The sequence below is a fragment of the Dichotomopilus funicola genome (genome assembly GCF_033296635.1).
Source record: "Dichotomopilus funicola strain CBS 141.50 unplaced genomic scaffold C8A04scaffold_48, whole genome shotgun sequence".
NCBI classification, from domain to species: Eukaryota; Fungi; Ascomycota; class Sordariomycetes; order Sordariales; family Chaetomiaceae; genus Dichotomopilus; species Dichotomopilus funicola.
Genome location: NW_026944069.1, coordinates 180,788 through 198,172, shown reverse-complemented (window position 1 = coordinate 198,172; position 17,385 = coordinate 180,788). Strand labels below are relative to the sequence as shown.

The 17,385-nt window shown below is 55.2% G+C and overlaps 5 protein-coding genes across 5 annotated transcripts; 2 read left to right on the top strand and 3 right to left on the bottom strand.

The window, feature by feature from the left end:
• Positions 1-556: 556 nt before the first annotated feature.
• Positions 557-2,357, bottom strand: C8A04DRAFT_13489 (major facilitator superfamily domain-containing protein; the record flags this gene model as incomplete). Its single annotated transcript, XM_062777739.1, has 3 exons — positions 557-1,156; positions 1,219-2,122; positions 2,182-2,357. 3 exons carry the CDS (start codon positions 2,355-2,357, stop codon positions 557-559), a joined length of 1,680 nt encoding a protein of 559 aa, XP_062635535.1.
• A 4,060-nt stretch (positions 2,358-6,417) lies between these two features.
• On the top strand, positions 6,418-7,588 carry C8A04DRAFT_13456 (uncharacterized protein; the record flags this gene model as incomplete). The annotated part of the gene is made up of 3 exons (XM_062777721.1): positions 6,418-6,570; positions 6,640-6,893; positions 6,985-7,588. The coding sequence occupies 3 exons, from the start codon at positions 6,418-6,420 to the stop codon at positions 7,586-7,588; spliced, it is 1,011 nt and encodes a 336-aa protein (XP_062635534.1).
• A 2,361-nt stretch (positions 7,589-9,949) lies between these two features.
• On the bottom strand, positions 9,950-11,213 carry C8A04DRAFT_30279 (uncharacterized protein; the record flags this gene model as incomplete). Its single annotated transcript, XM_062781322.1, has 3 exons — positions 9,950-10,455; positions 10,546-10,706; positions 10,789-11,213. 3 exons carry the CDS (start codon positions 11,211-11,213, stop codon positions 9,950-9,952), a joined length of 1,092 nt encoding a protein of 363 aa, XP_062635533.1.
• A 608-nt stretch (positions 11,214-11,821) lies between these two features.
• On the bottom strand, positions 11,822-14,242 carry C8A04DRAFT_38544 (Mur ligase; the record flags this gene model as incomplete). The annotated part of the gene is made up of 4 exons (XM_062784265.1): positions 11,822-12,066; positions 12,169-12,518; positions 12,593-12,735; positions 13,082-14,242. The coding sequence occupies 4 exons, from the start codon at positions 14,240-14,242 to the stop codon at positions 11,822-11,824; spliced, it is 1,899 nt and encodes a 632-aa protein (XP_062635532.1).
• An 830-nt stretch (positions 14,243-15,072) lies between these two features.
• On the top strand, positions 15,073-16,586 carry C8A04DRAFT_30276 (uncharacterized protein; the record flags this gene model as incomplete). Its single annotated transcript, XM_062781321.1, has 3 exons — positions 15,073-15,083; positions 15,356-15,866; positions 15,936-16,586. The coding sequence occupies 3 exons, from the start codon at positions 15,073-15,075 to the stop codon at positions 16,584-16,586; spliced, it is 1,173 nt and encodes a 390-aa protein (XP_062635531.1).
• Positions 16,587-17,385: the final 799 nt, after the last annotated feature.

The window sequence follows — 17,385 nt, the reverse complement described above, 5'->3', positions numbered from 1 at the left end:
AAAACCAAAAAAAAAAAAATCCAAAAACGCCCACGAGACCGGCAAGACGATAGCGCACCAGCATTGTCGCCCCGCCCGGCGTCTCCGTCCCCGACACGCCGTCCCAGCGATGGCGTAGGAGCACTGTCGCTGTCGAAGTATTGAGAGACTCTAATTTCCAGATCCGGGGATATTTCTTCCCTTTCTTTTCCGTTTCCCCTCTTTTCTCTACCTCTTTGGTTTCGCTCTCCTCCTTGAAAAGGAGAAAACGAGCCAGAGCCAAACTCTTCGGACATGGCGACAGCGTATCAAAAACATGGAATGGGGTATCATAAAGCCAAAAGAGGAAGGAAAAGTAAATGGCAAAAAAAAAAAGAAGAAAAAAAGAGGTTGGAAAATGTTGAACACTCGCCTCTGCTGGGTAGGGGAAAGTCAACAGTCAGGTTTTGGTTGGGATCGCAGAAAAGCATCCCGACCGGAACCAAACGAGAAGTGAAGAAGTCGAAACAGGTTGATCCTGTTCCTATCGGGAGAACCGGCGGTCGGTCATCCCCTCATTTTCTCCTCTGACGAGGGACTAGGCCGTAGAAGCCTTGCCCAGCTTGTTCCACCACATCCGGCTGAACCCGCGTTGCTGGGCTTCTCTGCGCGCTGCACCGTCCAGGTACCCGTCTGAGTCGTCGGCCGAGGTGTTGCCGCTGCCCTCAACAATCCGCTTGCTCGGCTCGTTCCCAAAGATCTGCAGCAGCACCAACATGGAAAAACTCGCGACAATGCTCATCCCTAGGATGCCAATCATGGTGAAGTTGCTCCGGCGGTACTGGTGCGGGCCCTTGGCGGCGTCCTCGGGCCAGCCGGTGTACAGCGCGTAGGTAGTGGTAATGCTGCCGAGGTTGCCCAGCCCCGAGACGAGGGCCGACGCGGCCGCGACGCCGACTTCACGATGGCGCCGCTGGAAGATCTCGTTGGTCCAGGTCATGCAGATGGGAACTGTCGGGCCAAGGCCGAAGCCGACCATTAGGAGCCCGCCGTAGCGCGCCCAAGGGTTGGCGAGCGCGAAGGTGACGGTGAGTAGGCCGGCAATTTGGATGCAGACGGCGGCGGAGAAGAAGAGCGCGCGGTGGCGGTGGAAACGGTCGGACACGGGTGTGACGAGGAGGATGGCGAGGAAGTCCATCTATATGATAGTCAGCAGCGTGCTTCCATGGGATTCATTGTACAGGACCGCGGTGAACGTACCATCCAAATGGGCGCAAACAGCAGGCTGACCTGAACGCCGGTAAAGTTCGGGTCAATGGCCGCAATGATGACGCTCCCGTATAACTGCGTGCCAATCCCGACGCCGACCACGCCAAAGTACATCAGCACGAGAGGCCACAGTCGCCAATCGATCAGCACATGCCACAGGTCCTTCAAGTTCCACGCCCGGGCATGGTACACCCTCCGCAAATCATGGTAATGCACGACCGCATCCTCGCCCGTCAACGCTTCCGGGCTCGGCGGCAGCCACTTCGCATACCAACTCCTTGCACGCTCCTCACCCGGCGCCAGCGGCCGGTCAGGCAGCCACCACAACAGCGATACCCCCAGCACGACCCCCAACAACCCATAGATCAAAAACATCCACCGAAACCCGACCAACCCGCCCAACCCGTCCATCTGCTGAAACCCAGCCGACACCAACCCGACCACGGCCGCCGACACCTGCGACGCGGTGAAATACATGCCAATCCGCTTCCCCGTCCGCGACGGCGGATAAAACAGCGTCAGATAATACGCCATACCAGGCCACATGCCAGCTGTGACAAGCCCCAGCAAGAACCGCAACAAGTTCAGACTCCAGGCCGCGCCGACCGCCGTGAAACATGTGCCCACGACGCCGACGGCGAACACAATGCGGGCCATCCACACGCGGGGGGAGAGGCGGCTCATGACAAGGTTGGAGGGCAGGTCGAAGAGCACGTAGGAGACGTAGAAGAGGGCCAGGGCCGTGGATGTGTCGCGTGGGGACAGCGAGAGGACGGAGGCGAGGTCGTGGTGCGCGGCTGTGTTCATGGTCTGGGCGATGCCGATGTTGGAGCGGATGGCGGAGGTTAGGAAGTAGAGCGCCCAGAAGGCGGGGATGATGCGTAGGTCGAGTTTTCTGGGGGGGGTTAGCTGAAGCTGACCCTATATGTGGACAGGATAAGGAGGAAAACGAACCGGTAGACTTTCTCGACGCGCTCGACGCTGTACTCCTGGATGGGTGCTCGGCTGCTGCTCCCAGCGACGCTGTTATTAGCATTGGCATCACCATCATGATGGGACGCGCCGTCTGAGGCGAGAGCCTGTGTGAGTCTGTCATCAGCATGGTGGGCTGAGCCCGGGTCGTGAGCCATTCTGGGACTGAGAAGCAATGGAGGTGCGTGCTAATAGTCTGTTCAGGCCACGATATTTTTTTCGTATAATTGACTCAAGTATAGTTGTGGTGATGTTATTAGTTGTGTGTTCAAACTTGGAAAAGATGAAAGTTTATTTCACGCTGAGAAATTCTTACGCCGGACTTGTACGGAGAATGAGAGAATAAATGTGGGCCGAGGTCGGAGCTGGTGGAGGCGCTATAAGCTGAGTTGTTGAGCCGTTGTTGAGCCGTTGAGAACCGGAGATTGGCCGTACATTACTCGAAATTTCTCAAAAGTCGTTGAGTATGAAGAAACCCTGGGTTTGATCGAAAAGGGGTTGAAAGGTGTAGAGTATTGCGCGAGCTCGACGTTGAGCTTTTGTCTCGAAAATTGGTTGCATTTGAGGCTGGAGTACTCGAGTATATTAAGAGGGGTTTCCCGAGACAACGCAACCAAGCATCGATCTCGGAGAAAGTCCGCCTCAACATCTTATTTATCTTCACACAAGACAAAATAGAAAACATATGGGAAAGAGAAAGAGAGAACTCGACACTGCCGAATATACCGGAGATGATCCGTCAAGGAGTAAAAAATGGCCCTAACTACCAACCTATTATGAGATAACCACACTGGGAAAAAAAAATGAAAGAAAAAAGTGAAGACAACACGAGGAAGAGACGGGGAAAGCCAGCGCTAACCTCTCCCTCCTTCCCCAGTAAAAGCCATCCAAGCCATGACTACCACCGCTTCCACTCCATTGCCACATTTCTGGGAGCCCTCACGCCCTCAGCACCGACCATGTATGCGTGTGTAAGCCCCATCATTCCCCTCTCATCACCAACAACAACTCACCCCCTCCTCCTCGTGCCACCACCCACCTCGTTTGCCGCCTACTAGCTGTCCGCCGGACAAGAAGATCAAATCAATGCTGTGGACATGGAAAGGGAGGGAAGTGTGACGGTCAATATGAAGATGACGTTGGCCAGGAACTGGGTAGGCGCCTTGACTCGGTCAACGTATTGTTTGCCCCGTTCCATCACACGAGGCCAGCCGTCGAGAGTATCCCCCCTCCCCCGGTGTCTGTCTGCTTCCCCAGGAACCGGGCCCGCGAATCGGAGACGGAGAGGAGACGGAGGGAGAAATATTATTGTCCGCGTGTGCCTGCGTGTGCCCAGGGGGATCATGCAACAAAGCCAGACGGCCTCTCTGTTCTGTACTCCTCAAAAACAAGACAGGAAGAAGTGAGCGGGAAGGCGGTTGGTTGGTGGCGGGCGGCGTGCCCTGTGGCTCCCGAGTGAGGCGGTTAACTTCGTTTCGTTTCGTTTCGTTTCTGAGAGGGAAGGAGAGAGGGAGGGCAGGATGGCGGCCTGGCGTTCACATGTCTGCGTCACGCCTTAGTGCGTGCGTCATTAGTTTGTCTTGGGGGGGTTCGGCTGGGATGATTTTCATGATCTGTGGTGTGTTGGTTGTTGGTTCGAAGGAAACGTTTGCGCCATGGAAGAAGGGCTCATGATGGATTATGTTTCCGTGTTGGCCACAGAGGACAGACACTGTTTGCCTGGTGTTTGGCGACGGCGTACTGTATGGCGGAATTGGGGACTTGTCTCCTCAGTTTCGAGAATTAACAATGATCTCTATCGCGAGGTCAGCGTAATGTTAGTCGTTGGCGCAGTGGTATTTATCGAGGGAGCAAACGGAAGTGGTGTTTGTTATTGGACACCTGATAGATAAACACGCATGCCAAGGTCAAAGGGGGCGGCCAACAACAACACCAAAAATATCTGGCGGCAAGGACATGGGAGCCACGTGGGCGTCTAAATGAATTATTTTTTTCGAGCACAGTGTTAATGGTGATGTCTTGAAAGTCGCGAAGGACTTGATGGAAGGGTCGTCATGGCGAGAGGTTCGAGTTGTTTAGATGGTTATCGCGACTCTGAGCAGAACGACTGCCGCCTGGTGATACCCGGGGCGCATGCCATCTTTTTACCTGAGCTTGGAGTATTGATAGATTCGGCCTGACTTAATAGCTCGTTTCAGATAGCAAGGTGAAGTCGTCAATATTGCTGCAGCTTAGGCTTGGTTGTCCCAAAACTTGGGAACCATATGGGGCGCGTTGTCAAATGGTTTACTGTTCCAAAAAGAAGCGATGTTGACGGCGTTTACGTTCCAAAGATTATATACTGCCTTGCAAATCAGGCAGGATACGAAGACTTGGAGACAACCTTCACAAAAGAAGTGGACTACAGAGGTGGAGCAACCAGAGCTAGCCACATGTCAGGCACCGGTCCTCAACCCCCAAAACGGTCCTTGTGCCCTGCCATTTGAGGCCTTTTACCGGACATCCGGAGGCTTCTGAGTCACCCGGGGCATTTCCTCCAATTCAAAAGAGGGGTTAAACCAGACCGCCATCAGTCTTGGGTATAACCCTCGTCCACATAGCGAGGACAGCATGATCGGACCACTACCCGGATGACATCTGGGCTGTGCATGCGATGATTCCAGGACATCATCACACTGCTGTTCGTCAACAAGAGACGGATGTGAATGAGACGGCGTCGGAAGTGGGCTTTGGCTGATCATCCAGGGCTGAGTGTCATGCAAGATCTCTCGACCGCGCTGGTGGGATCTGCCCGGGGACCAACTTTGATGGCGTTCACAGTGCTTCCTCGCTTGTTTCCCGCCGTGATGCATTCCTCCTTCTAACTGGCACTCGTCTCCCATTGGGCTCATCGTGACATGTGCCTTGGATGGGAGGGAAGAATGGGCATGTGGAAGGTTGGCCTCCGAACCCTGGCTCTGGAGATGCGGTAGCAAAGCCAAACTCGAGAACCTTGTGGACTTAAAATCAAGCGCCTGCGGGCTGTCGGACTTGCTCTCCGGGATATTGGTTTCGTCGCCTGGCAAGGTGGGATGTGACGGGACGAAAATCATCGAATGTACGAAATTCTAGAATGCATTCCACTCTCCGCTGCCTGGCCGCCTGGAGCGGTCGTTTGATGTGGCTGGTGACCTAGCGGAAGCCATCGCGGTTTACCCGCGGGGATGGGATGGGTCGCGTGGGTCACCCTGGCCTGCCACGGTGGCGGTTGGGGACTGCACTGCGAGGTGAGCATTGTACTGTTCTGACACTGGGGATGTCATGAGGCTGAGGAACACATCGACCGCAACCGCTGGCCACCCAGCCTGGGGTAAGGAGGACAGAAAGTGGGCTGGATGATCCACAGCCGGGCCATGCAAGGCTGCAAGCACCAACCCAAACCCTCGGCCCGGTGAGTCACGTTGCGTGGCTGCCTCAAAAGGGCCATGCACACACTCGTCAAGTGGTGCGTCAGGGCGGCGATTCAGTCGTAAATCATCCTGGCTGCCTGTCCTGGATTGAAAGAGGTACTTAAGAGGATGCAGAACGCCGTTTGAGGTTTGCAGACGAAAAAATGTTGTTTGAGGGAGAGCAAGAAGAGTTTCGAATTTGCAACTTGGGAAGCAGCAAATCATCGCAGGCGACAGAGACTCAAAAAGCGTGACTAAGCGGAATATCCATTTCCAGATCACGTGCTCCGACTACGCAAGCGGCCCACAATTCTAGAACACCCAAATCGCCCCGCATCAACTCGCCCCCAACTCCGCCCAGCAGCTGAGCCTCATTCTCCGGGCCACAACCCAACCTCAATTTTCAGGCCAATCTCGAATTCGACGACCGCGATCGTCGGCGACTTCACTTTGAGGCAGGACCCCATCGTTTAAAAGGTCCCGATCGTGCGCCTGACGCGTCTCGGTGGCGGGCGACATCCGTTCCTTCCTGGACCAGCCGCGTGGCATTTTCCGGGACTGAAAACCCGCAAACGCCGGACCGACCGATACCTTCGATATCTTATTGTCCCTATTGTACCTATTCTCCTTCGAATTGGGCCCGAAAAGTCAACACTTGCAGCTTACCATATATCGATTACGACCCACGCCATACCTTGGGATTTGCTTCCGTCTGGCACCACCGACCGAGCTTTCTCTCCTCTTCGCTTTCTACCGTACACCGAATTTCCTTACAAATTAATTGCCAAAGATGAGCGTCGTCTACGAGCCCCGGAACTTCATCCATGATGGCGGTTACCCGCCGATGGATGATGAGCACGTTACTACCTCGCCAGATGCCGACCAGTTCACCGATTCGGAGGATACGGTCACCAACGAGCTCGCTACCACTGTCGCGTCCTATGTTCCGCAGCTAAGCAAGCAGTTGAACACGCAACTGGGCGCGCAGCTGAGCACTCAGTTGAGCAACCAGTTGAACACGCAGTTGAACACGCAGTTCATCGATACCACTGAGCAGCGCCTCGACTTGCCCACCGTTCCACAGACTGCCACGACCGACGCATCCCCAGAGCATGACCCCGGCTCCCCCACCCTCTGCGACGATGAAGATGGTCCCATCCTACGGCCAGTCCGGTCGCCGGTCAAGAATGAGCGGGGCAAATATCCCTGCACTTGGGCCAACTGCAATGAGAAGGTCAGGGAATGGATTCGCAAATGCGAGTATAAGTAAGTTTTTTCTATCATTTCTTAGAAAAGGCGGTCCATCCATCTCTAAGGAAGCTTTTGCCGTGACCAGTTCTGACTTAATCACAAATAGCAAGCATATGGACAAGCACGAGCGGCCATACAAGTGCGGTCGTCCGGATTGCAAGAAGCTCCTTGGTTTCACCTACCCCGGCGGTCTCTCGCGGCACCGGCGCGAAGTCCACCACCTAAATGGCGGCCCCAAGACCGTGCTTTATTGCCCGCATCCAGCCTGCAAGCGTCACGAGGGCAAGGGCTTTGGACGCCAGGAAAATTTGACCGAGCACCTTCGTCGCTTGCATCCCAATGCCGGAGAGAAGGGCGAGGGCGTCCCGGGCGACGAGGAGGAGGATGAAATGGACATTGACGCTGACGGCAACGGCATGGACAAACCCTCTCCTAGCCCGGGTCGGAAGCGCAAGCGCGAGCTCGTCAATACTCCCACGGTGGACAGCACCGGCGAGCTGCGCGAGGAGATCAAGCGTGTGCGCCTAGAGAACGAAGAGCTCCGCCGGCAGGTCGGGGCGCAGACCCAGCAGACGGTGATCATGATGCAAAAGATCGCGGCACTGCAGAAGGCGCTCGAGGTGCGCATTCCCGGCACGGTCACCACCGTTGCCCCTCCCTCGGCCATGAAGCCCGCTCCGATTCCGATGCAGACCGCGACGATGATCTAGGATACCCTCGACGCGCACCATGCGAACCAGGACCAGCACTATCATCAGAACCAGCAACATCAGCACCAACATTTTCAGCCTCAGCATCACGAGTATCCTGCTTCTGCCCCCGCTCTTGAGCAGTATCAGGATTATCCTTCTCCCTTTGATGGCCTGGACTCATCCCAGATGGAGCAGTAAACCACGAGTTCCGCGCTTCATTTTGTCTGGTTCGCGCATGTTGCACACTCGAACGCCCCCCTCGCTGTTTTCGTCCTGTCTTCTTCACTTTTCGCTCCCCCCTACCCCCTATTCAACACACCTCCTCTCTATGTCTTGCTTTCTCTTCCCATCTTCCACCTCCATCTTTTTGCTTTTTGTTATGACGGTTTTGCATTTTACATCAGAGATTCCCCCCTCTTTCACTACCGCGCCCAATAACGGTCGTTGATCGAGAATTGCATGGACGAGGAGTTTGCCAGGGAAGATTTTTTCTTCCACTCAGATGGACGGATACGGCCTGTTTTTCTTTCCTTTGTTTTTTTTTCCTATGGGCGGGCGGTATACTTTGTATGACGGACGGACGTCCATGATGAAACTTTTTCCTGGGTCTTGAACGGCGTGCTGGCGGACGGAAACGGTTTCCCGGTTACGGCGGCGTTTTTGGGGGTGGATATACCATTTGCCGGGGCACGCACGCAGAAAGGATAAGTTTTGTTTCCAATGGGTCCGGATCACTCCCCGAATCTTGTCTTTTGTTTTTTTGTTGTTTTTGTTCTTCTTACTTTATCTCTCCCCCTCCCCCTTTGTTAGGGGGTATCCGGGCAGGATCTGGTGTATTTAACGGCCCAGTTCCTTACACTCGGATTTTTCTTCCCAATCCCCTCAATGTATCCAATGTGTCACGATAGCGGAGTCTCAGGCTCGAGTTCGCTCGCCGAACCCCAATGTAGCGTAGAATCATTTGTCAACTATTATGAAAAGACAAAAATCTGACATATCTCTGCTTGTGTAGAGGATGTGATGTAGATGGGATAACGCGCCCACATCTTCTTCCTGTTACCTCACTGGACTAGACTTCCGCCCCCCCCAAAAAGGTACGTCCGGTAAAGTCCCTCCCTGCGCTCCTCTATACGCCCTTGTTGCTGCGAATTTACACATTGCGAAGGTTTGTCTCGGTGTTTTTCGGAGTTTCTACAACCCACACATACATCATACATCCAGCAAGTAACCAACTAGCGAAAGCAGAGCAGAGCCCTGATCAGCCAAAACAAACGTCATCAACCCGACGCATCATCAAAGGGGCTGAGGATGTAAATCACACACTTGCTTGCTACTCCTATTCCTCTACATTACCGATGGTGTGGTGTGGTGTGGTTGGTAGTTTCTCAATTTCCCTTCTCATCCATTAGCCCCCACTTGCTGAGGGATCTCTGAGGTCCCGATCGGTAACATCGCCGACTTGGGATCGGCGGGAGGCGCGTGGCCTGCTGTAGTATGGCTGGGGCTTGGTTGAGCCGCAGTAGGGGAGTGTATTATGTATGGGTAGAGGCGGTGGTCGGGTTTCACAGAGAGGGATATGTGTCGCTGCCTCAGGCAGGGAGGTGGATTGTTCCTCAGGCAACGTACTTTATGGGATGCTTGGTTTGAGTTGTGTTGTCTCTGCTTGGGTCTGGTTATCTGAGGGGGCTAGATGTTGACCACTGGCTAGCCAACCTCATGGTTATGTTTCCTGAGGTTCCCGTCTGTTGTTTTCTTTGGTCTTGTCGGTCAGGGGAAGAAGGAGAAACACGACCAGCGACTGACTGTTAGTAGGGGATTTTAAGTTGGCAGAGGTAGGTAGAAATGGATGCACCTCCGGGCATAGCACGATAGGTATGGCCAAGCTCACGACGCTTTATTTCCAACTGCTCTAGGCCATGAGAGCCCTCAACAGTAAATAGACTTGTCCAACCAGTACATAAAACGAACGTAAGAAAAAACACGGGCCATGCCCACAACCGGGCATGCATCTCATCCCAACTCCCACCCACCACAAACTGCGTACCTTCCTTCTCTCCCTCCCTCAGCGGTATATAAGCCTCCCCCTTCCCACTGCCACAGCCACCAACTCCCCCAAACGGCGAACAAGTGTTCGCCCGGGCGCATAGCGCAACGGCATTGGGGTGTTTGGTGTGAGCTTTTGCTTTTTTTTTCAATCATCATCTGATTCATGTTGTTGACGGCATTTCCTTTTTGTAACGTCCCCATCGATGGATGGATGCATAAATGTATGTGTTGTTGTTCAACACAACTAATTCCACGTCTAATCATCAATCTATCACGACTATCACGTCCATAACCAACCAGCCATCCACCTCCCCGTTACAATTCCATCCCATCTCAAATCTTCGACCCCCCTCTCTCCTCTCCCTTCTGTTCACCATCAGCACCCGCAACAACCCCCACAACAAACTGCACCGCATCCCTCACCATCTCCGCACTAAACGCGTGTCCAACCCCCTCATACACCCGATCCTCCACCTCCACCCCTTCCTCCGTCCACCACACCCCCGCTGCCTGCTTCAGCCACCGCACAAAGGGCTCCGAACAGCGGTAGGGGACCAGCTTGTCGATGGCGCCGGAGCAGAGGAGGATTTTCTTGTTGGCGAGGCGGGTGTGGAGGATTTGGCGTTGCCGGGATGTCTCATCGTCGTTAGACTTGGGGTTAGAGGCAGAAGAAAAGTCTGGGATGGGGTCAGTGCCGAAGAAGATGGCTTTGGGGTCGTATTTCTGGGATGCTTGGATGAGAGAGGGCGGGAAATCGCGGCTGCCGAGGAAGGAGGCGCCGGCGTCTTGGGCGGAATAGGTTGGGAGTTTGCTGAGGCGGGCGCGGTCGGCCATGAGGTCTGCATCGTTTAGCTTCTTTTTTTTTTCCTTTTTCTTTTTCTTGAGACTGGATTTTGGCCGATGTGTAAGTTTGTAGGCAGGTAACTTACTCATGTAATCCGGACATCCGATAACGACCACACCGGCTGTGACCCTCGGCTCGGCCAGCAGCAGTTGCCATACAGAGTGGCCCCCGAGTGACACACCCAGGGCGATGTGCTGGTCAATCTGCTTCTCGCCGCCAGGGAAGAGGTAGCCTTGGACGAGGTCTCTATGCAGTTGTTAGCCCTCATCCTCGCCCTCCTTTGGCTTGAAACAGAGAATAGAACAAGACAAATGCAAGACAAACGTACATCAAAACCCCCTGATCAACCACCATCCCCGCCACCAACCCCAACATATCCACCGCATGCCTCCCATTCCCATCCCGCCAACTCCCATTCGCCTTCTCATCCACGATCCGACTCCCATGATTCCTCTGATCATACGCCAGTGCCACCAACCCTCTCGTCCCTTTCCCCTTCCCTTTTCCCTCTCCCTTCCCGTTTAAATCAGTAGCAACCTGCGCATTCCACCCCCCCACGCACCGCGCCGCAATCCCAGCAAGGTCCTCGCGTCGGCGGGTCCGTTGATGGTGCAGCCAGAGACAGGAGACGTGGGTGGTGGTGGGGGGTAAGTCGGAGAGGCCGTGGACGTCGACGAGGAGGCCGGCCATTTGGATGGTGTGCGTGGAGATTGTGGGGGGTGGGGGGAGGGGGGTTGTGTTTGGGGATGTCATTTTGATGGTTTTGTTGTGTTGTTTTTGATGGGTTTGTTGTTGTTACTGTTGTATGTGGTTGTTTGGGTTGGCGGCTATGGTTCTTTTGATGGAGTCGGATTGTAGATGGCGGTTTGATGTGAGGTATTTGGTCTCAACGTTGTTGGATAAAGTTCACTTGTATTTGTAGTTGAGGCGACCTCGGCTCTTGATAAACGGGTTGTAATGCGGTGGTTTGGAGAAGTGGGGTTGGAGTTCGTCCCATGGAACCGTCGGAGAAGCCGGGCTTACAAACTACAGCGTTCGTCGCGGGTACAACGGGGTTTACCCAAGTACGCTTTCTAGGACAAGGAACGCGGATAGAAACCGATAAAAGAGGAGAAAATAATAAGCACGCATATCTATCTAGGATATGCACATAAGATATAAAAAGTCAATATACGCTAGATATTTGTGAGCATGCTTACATCCTTGCAGAATGGTGCATTCGATTACTTATAAGACGAGCGTATTCCTGGGCGTCAAGAAACGTTATTTACCAAAAAGCCACGAGTAATAAATTTCATATTTACACCTCTCATCCACCCATTTACCTCACCAAACCACCCCCCTCACTCACACCCAAGGCCTTACACCCAAGGCCTAACCCCCCCAGGCTCCAACCCATCCTCCCCCTCCCCCAAAACCCTCACCACCACCCCACTCCTCTCCCTCTCCTCCTCACTCCTCCCCCCAAACAACCGCTGATCCACCCCCCACACATTCCTCCCCTTCCTCTTCCCACTCAACTCCAACCCAACCCCATGCGGATCCGCCTCCCACTGTCCCAGCGCCAACTGCGCACCCAACACCGCCTGCTTCTTCACCTCCTTCACTATCCCCTCTTCCCCTTCTCCTCCCTCTTCTTTTTCGACGTCTACCTTACTCCCACCCTGACGGAAGCTACCAGTCTGAGAAGAAAGCACAGCGTCCATACCAGGCGGATTAATCCCCACAAACCGGACCCTATCCAGCGGGAACCCAATCGCAGCACAATGGCCCTCGACGAGGCGGTCACGTTTGAAAGCGTGGCTGACAAGGGTCAGATGGCGCGGCCAGTGGGAGTGGTGGTGCCAAAAGAGGAGGAGGGAGAAGAGGATGTTGTGGTAGGAGTCGAGGGCGCGTTCTTCGAGGAGGATGCGGTTGGTGGTGGTGGTGTTGTTATCCGAGGGGTTGGTGTGGGTTAGAGGAGGAGGAGGGAAACGGGAGACAGCTGGGTGGTTGGCGAGCGCGAGGTTGTAGTAGCTGCGGGCTTCGGAGAGGTTGAGCTCGCGGCGGGTTGGTCCGCTGGGTTGTCGTTAAGTTTCAATTCAATTCAATGAAAGGGAGTGGATGTGAGAATGTGAAGAGATTTGGCTTACCCGGAAAACACCAAGACCGCCTGCTCATCCTCTAGCAAGAGGTCTACGCCCGCAGCAATGTGTTGCATAAACGTCCCCGTTTCGTCCTTTTTGTAATCCTCAATAAGCCATTCATCCACATCTTTCCCAGCCGTCGGTCCTCCCTTCCATATCGCATGGCCGCAGACAATGATGAGGTGGTCCAAAGCCATGGCGATGTTGATGACATGCACAGCAAAAACGGTTCAGAGAAAAAGTGCCCTGCGCTGATTGCGGCTCGGACCCATTCAAGAGGGGAAAGCGGAAGACCAATCATGTGATACAAGGATCCACGGGAACATAAGAACAACGGAGGGAAAAAAACAAACTTCCTTGAAGTGCAAAACAACGATGGACAGGGGTAACCGTGGTGTTGAAACGCACTGACATGCCCTCTCATCCAATACTTTACAAACCTCGAAGCAGCCGCAGAACGCTCGAAACAAGATATAGGCTCCCGGCAATAACTACTGGCCCGTCTGCGGCTGCCTGGGAAGCCCAGGCCAAGGCGCCTTTCACATCATGTCCTGCATCGTACAACGTCTTTGCCTCTGCACCATGCCGTGCGGCGAGCTGTAGCAGTTCTGCGGGGTCCGTGGGCTTGACCCAAGGCATCCCATCGACGGGTTCAAACCGGACAGCAGCGACCTGGTCACCCGGCCGGAGTAAGAGACTGAAGATGCCGTCCATGTCTTTACCCTGGGTGGCCGCCAGGACCCATGTCACAGGCTTGTTGGCGTCCGAACGCAGATGCTTGTCAACATACTGGGCCAGGACCTCGGCCGACTGCGGGTTGTGCGCGCCGTCAAGGAGTACTTCCCGGGGCTGACCGGTGACCTTTTCAATGTTTAGTTTCTGTAACCGGCCCGGCCGTGGCTTCTGCTGGATGGCGGAGAGGAAGCTAGCGAGCGGGCGTTGCTGTTCAGGGCACGCCAGACCAAACGCTGTGTACGCGCAGGCCAGATTCTGTATCTGATGTGGCTCAAACTGAAGTTTTTCCCCGGCCACCGCGTCCTCAACGGCTGCCGTATCCGGGAACTGAACCTTGGACCCGACCTCTCGCGCATGTTCCTCAATCACTTTCAGAACGGAGGGCTCGTTACTGGAGTCCACCACACAAGGGACGCCAGGCCGCACAATCCCAGCCTTCTGCAGCGCAATCTCCTGGATCGTGTTGCCGAGAAACGCCTGGTGATCAAGCCCAATCTTAGCAATCACCGTGACCGCCTTCTGTTGAAGCACATTGGTCGCGTCTAGCTTGCCGCCCAGCCCGACCTCAACCACGCCATATTCCACCTTTTGCCGATGAAAGATCTCAAACGCCGTCGCCGTCAGCAGCTCAAACTCCGTCGCGCCGACCCGCCCGTCCCGGTCCCGCTGCTTGACCGTATCCTCCGCGTCTCGGAACACCGCCTCCGACACGGGCTGGCCGTCTACCGCGATGCAGTCCCAGCGGTCGACCAGGTGGGGGGAGGTGAACTGCGCGTGGGAGAGGCCGCTGGCCGAGAGCATGGCCGAGAGATAGGCGCAGATGGAGCCCTTGCCGTTCGTGCCGGCCACGTGGATGGCTTTCCAGGTTTGTGGTGTATGTTGGACGAGGCGCCCGACTCGGGCGAGCCCGAGATCGATCATGCTGGTGGTGGTACTGCGGCTGCTGCTGCCTGGGCATGCGGCTGTGGGAGAAGGGGACACAAAGCGATACCGGGCGGGTGACCCCTTAACCCAGGCCCGCCGGCTCAGAAGTGGTCGAAATGACACACAGAGAAAAGATGAAACACTCGCACTTTCCTTCGGCTGTTTGCCGTCCGAATTAGGAGAGAAGGAGTTAGAAATCAGGCGTGACTCATGTTGTCTGCATTTGCTCGTGAGGTCGTTCGTTCCTGCCAAGGAAAGAGTGCGCTTCTTTTGGCCTGTCGATTTCGAGATGCGCCTGCTGTTTGGAGCAGATGGACACCTCGATAACGTCAAGTTTCGGTCGGAGTGGGGCCCTTTGTTTCTCGCTTTGTCGCATTTCTCATGTTACACTTGCATATTGCCGGGCTCGCCGGGCTTTTAACCGTTGGTGACCGGGTTTATAACATGCATTTATCGGGGCTCTAATCGAAACCCCAGCCCCTGCTTGTCACCGGGCGAAGCAAGGGGCAAGGGTCAGAGTGCTGCACAACCGCGTGTTGACCCAGGCCCCTGGCCCCCCCGGCTCAAAAGGCACTCCGCTGCTCCCATTCATTTTTCCCTCTTCAAATCATCCGCAACCCCACGCAAGCCCGCGCGTAAAACGGCCACGCTCAAAAAGCTTGGACGTATCCCCTCAACGCGACATTCCTACCGATTGTCGAATTGCACTGTCGCCATCGCCATCTCCGCTGAGCGGCCGTTCTCCTCGACCCAGTCGCTCTTTTTGCCACCGTTCTTTGAGAAGAAAACGAGCGACGCGCAATTTGGCAAAGGGGAATCGAGCAAAGATGGGCCTCCGGTAAGTTCCCGCTTCCATCCCCCAACTCCCGGCGCCTCTCACCACGATGCCCGCAAGCCACCCATCACATTGCCATCGGCGCGCACGCTCCGGCACCCGCCGCGACATTGCCGAAATCAAAACGCCTCAATTATTTCGAGGATGCGATCGCGTAATTTGATGGTCTGGCACTCAAACTCGTCTTTTTTTTCCTCCTGTTTTGGCTTCTTGTTCTCTTGTGTCGCCGCATTTACTGCGACGAAGGAAGGCTGACCTAAGCCCCCCCCAATCAGATTGTATCAGCCGCCCGTCGCATCTGACCTTCCGGCCAAAGCCACGGCTGATAGGTCCGCGCGATCGCGCTCGACCATCCGTCGGGGCATCGAGCGCAACGAAGAACGAGTTCGCGAGCGTCGCCGTCGCGTGCTTGCAGCTGCGGCTGCATACAACAATAGCGCCCGCCGGCCAACACGACCGCCGCCCAGCGTGCCCTCGGTCCTCCATAGGACGACCGACCCCGACGACGCCTGGATAGAATCAGGGAGAGAGCGCGTGATCGTCCCGGTGCAGGGCCCAGATGGCAGCGTAGAGTTTCTCGAGGATCGTGTCGCCACCATGTTTGGTGAGCGATGGGCGCGTTTGGAACTGGGCGGGAACTCGCTGCGCGATGATGGCAACGGCAATCCCTCGCCTGCACTAAACATGGCTGTCGAACCCGAGTTCTTTTCTCATCGCAGCCAGCTTCGTCGCGAGCCGACGTATACCCTGTCTAACTTGAGATCCACACAAGCCCCCAACCAACTGGTAAGCCCCGCCCCTAATATTTACATCTTCTGTCCACCGCTCTCCGTTCCGCGTCTAACACGGTAACAGTCTCGGAGTCGAACACAATCCCAATCTTCCGGTTGGCCCCATGCACGCCGGCACCGAAGCGCTTTCCGAGAGGACCTTCTTCCGTCACCGGGCGGCTGGACACCGGCACACTCGACTCCCTGGGCACTTGACGCGGACGGCTTGGGTGACCGTAATAGGAGCCTCAGCCCGGAGGGTGACCACGTATGGGACACGCTGCTGAGCACGCTAACCCCAGACCCGCAGCCACCCAGCGTCGGATCGTCATTCGCATCTGCATCCGCATCTGCCTCGGCCGCGGCCAGCCAGAGCCAGAGCCAGAGCCAGCGCAACCCAGCGGCTTCATCCCGCACATCATTCACCACACCGGACACGGCCGACGAAACCTTGACGCCCTTTGAGTTCCCGTGCGAGTCGGGGTGTGACAACTCCGACACCGAAGGCGACGAGGACGACGAAATGGACCAGATGGCCATGATCCCGGGCCTGACCTCGTCCCGGAGGCCGTCCGCCCCCCGTAGGACTGGCGATGACCCGGTCGAGCTTCTGGGCGGGATTGGTGGGATGCAGAGAATAGTCCGCAACCTGGCGCGCCGCGAGGATATCCCCGATGAGTGGTGGGCCGACGCTGGTCTGAGCCGGACATTGTCGCGCGAGTCGTCTGGGAACTAAATTCCCCACGAAAAGAGAGCTCCTTTTTTTACGTTTCCGTTACTCCTGTTTCTAATACGAAGCAGCGTGTTTTGCACCACTAACAAACAAACATGGCGTTCGGGGTTTCTTATCAGAGCAAACAAAGCCTGGGTTTCATACAGCACGAGGATTTTGAGCGTTTCGGTCCGCAATGGTTTTATCTGTCGAACTTGAGGTTTGGGTCGGTCTAATTCGCGGGTTATCCATTATTATGGTCTTATTTTCTTCGCTGGGACGGCCACGGGAAAGGTGGGGTTTCTACCACGGGATGGAATAGTGCGGCTTGCGCATTTATGGAACGAGAGAAAAGGTTCCCCGCTTCATGGTCGGCATGGTTTGTTGGTTTGGGTTTTCGAAGGAACGGTTTCTTAGGACCGATCTGGTCGAACGGTACGAAACCCGCGGGGAAGGATTCATGGATGGGGTAGAGGGAACAACCCCATGGGCATCGTTTGCTGGGATTCAAGATGTGTATGATTATCTTTTGATGTATGTGCATAAGGGGATCTCGGTGGGACCGGGATACGAGATGGGAGGATTTTGGGAGCGGTTATCCCCATGGTTACGGAATGGATTATCCAAACAGTGGGCACTCAGTGAGGAGGCCTCGAGATGAATGGAAGAGCTTGAGAGACAGGACATGGGAAAAGTGGCAGGATCTGCCTAGCAACAGTGTGTGTGTGTGTGTGTGTGTGTGTGTGTGTGTCGATGGTGTTTTCTCTGGTTGACCTTGGCGTAGCAGGGTTGCCGAAAACATCATGATATCAAGCAAGAATTG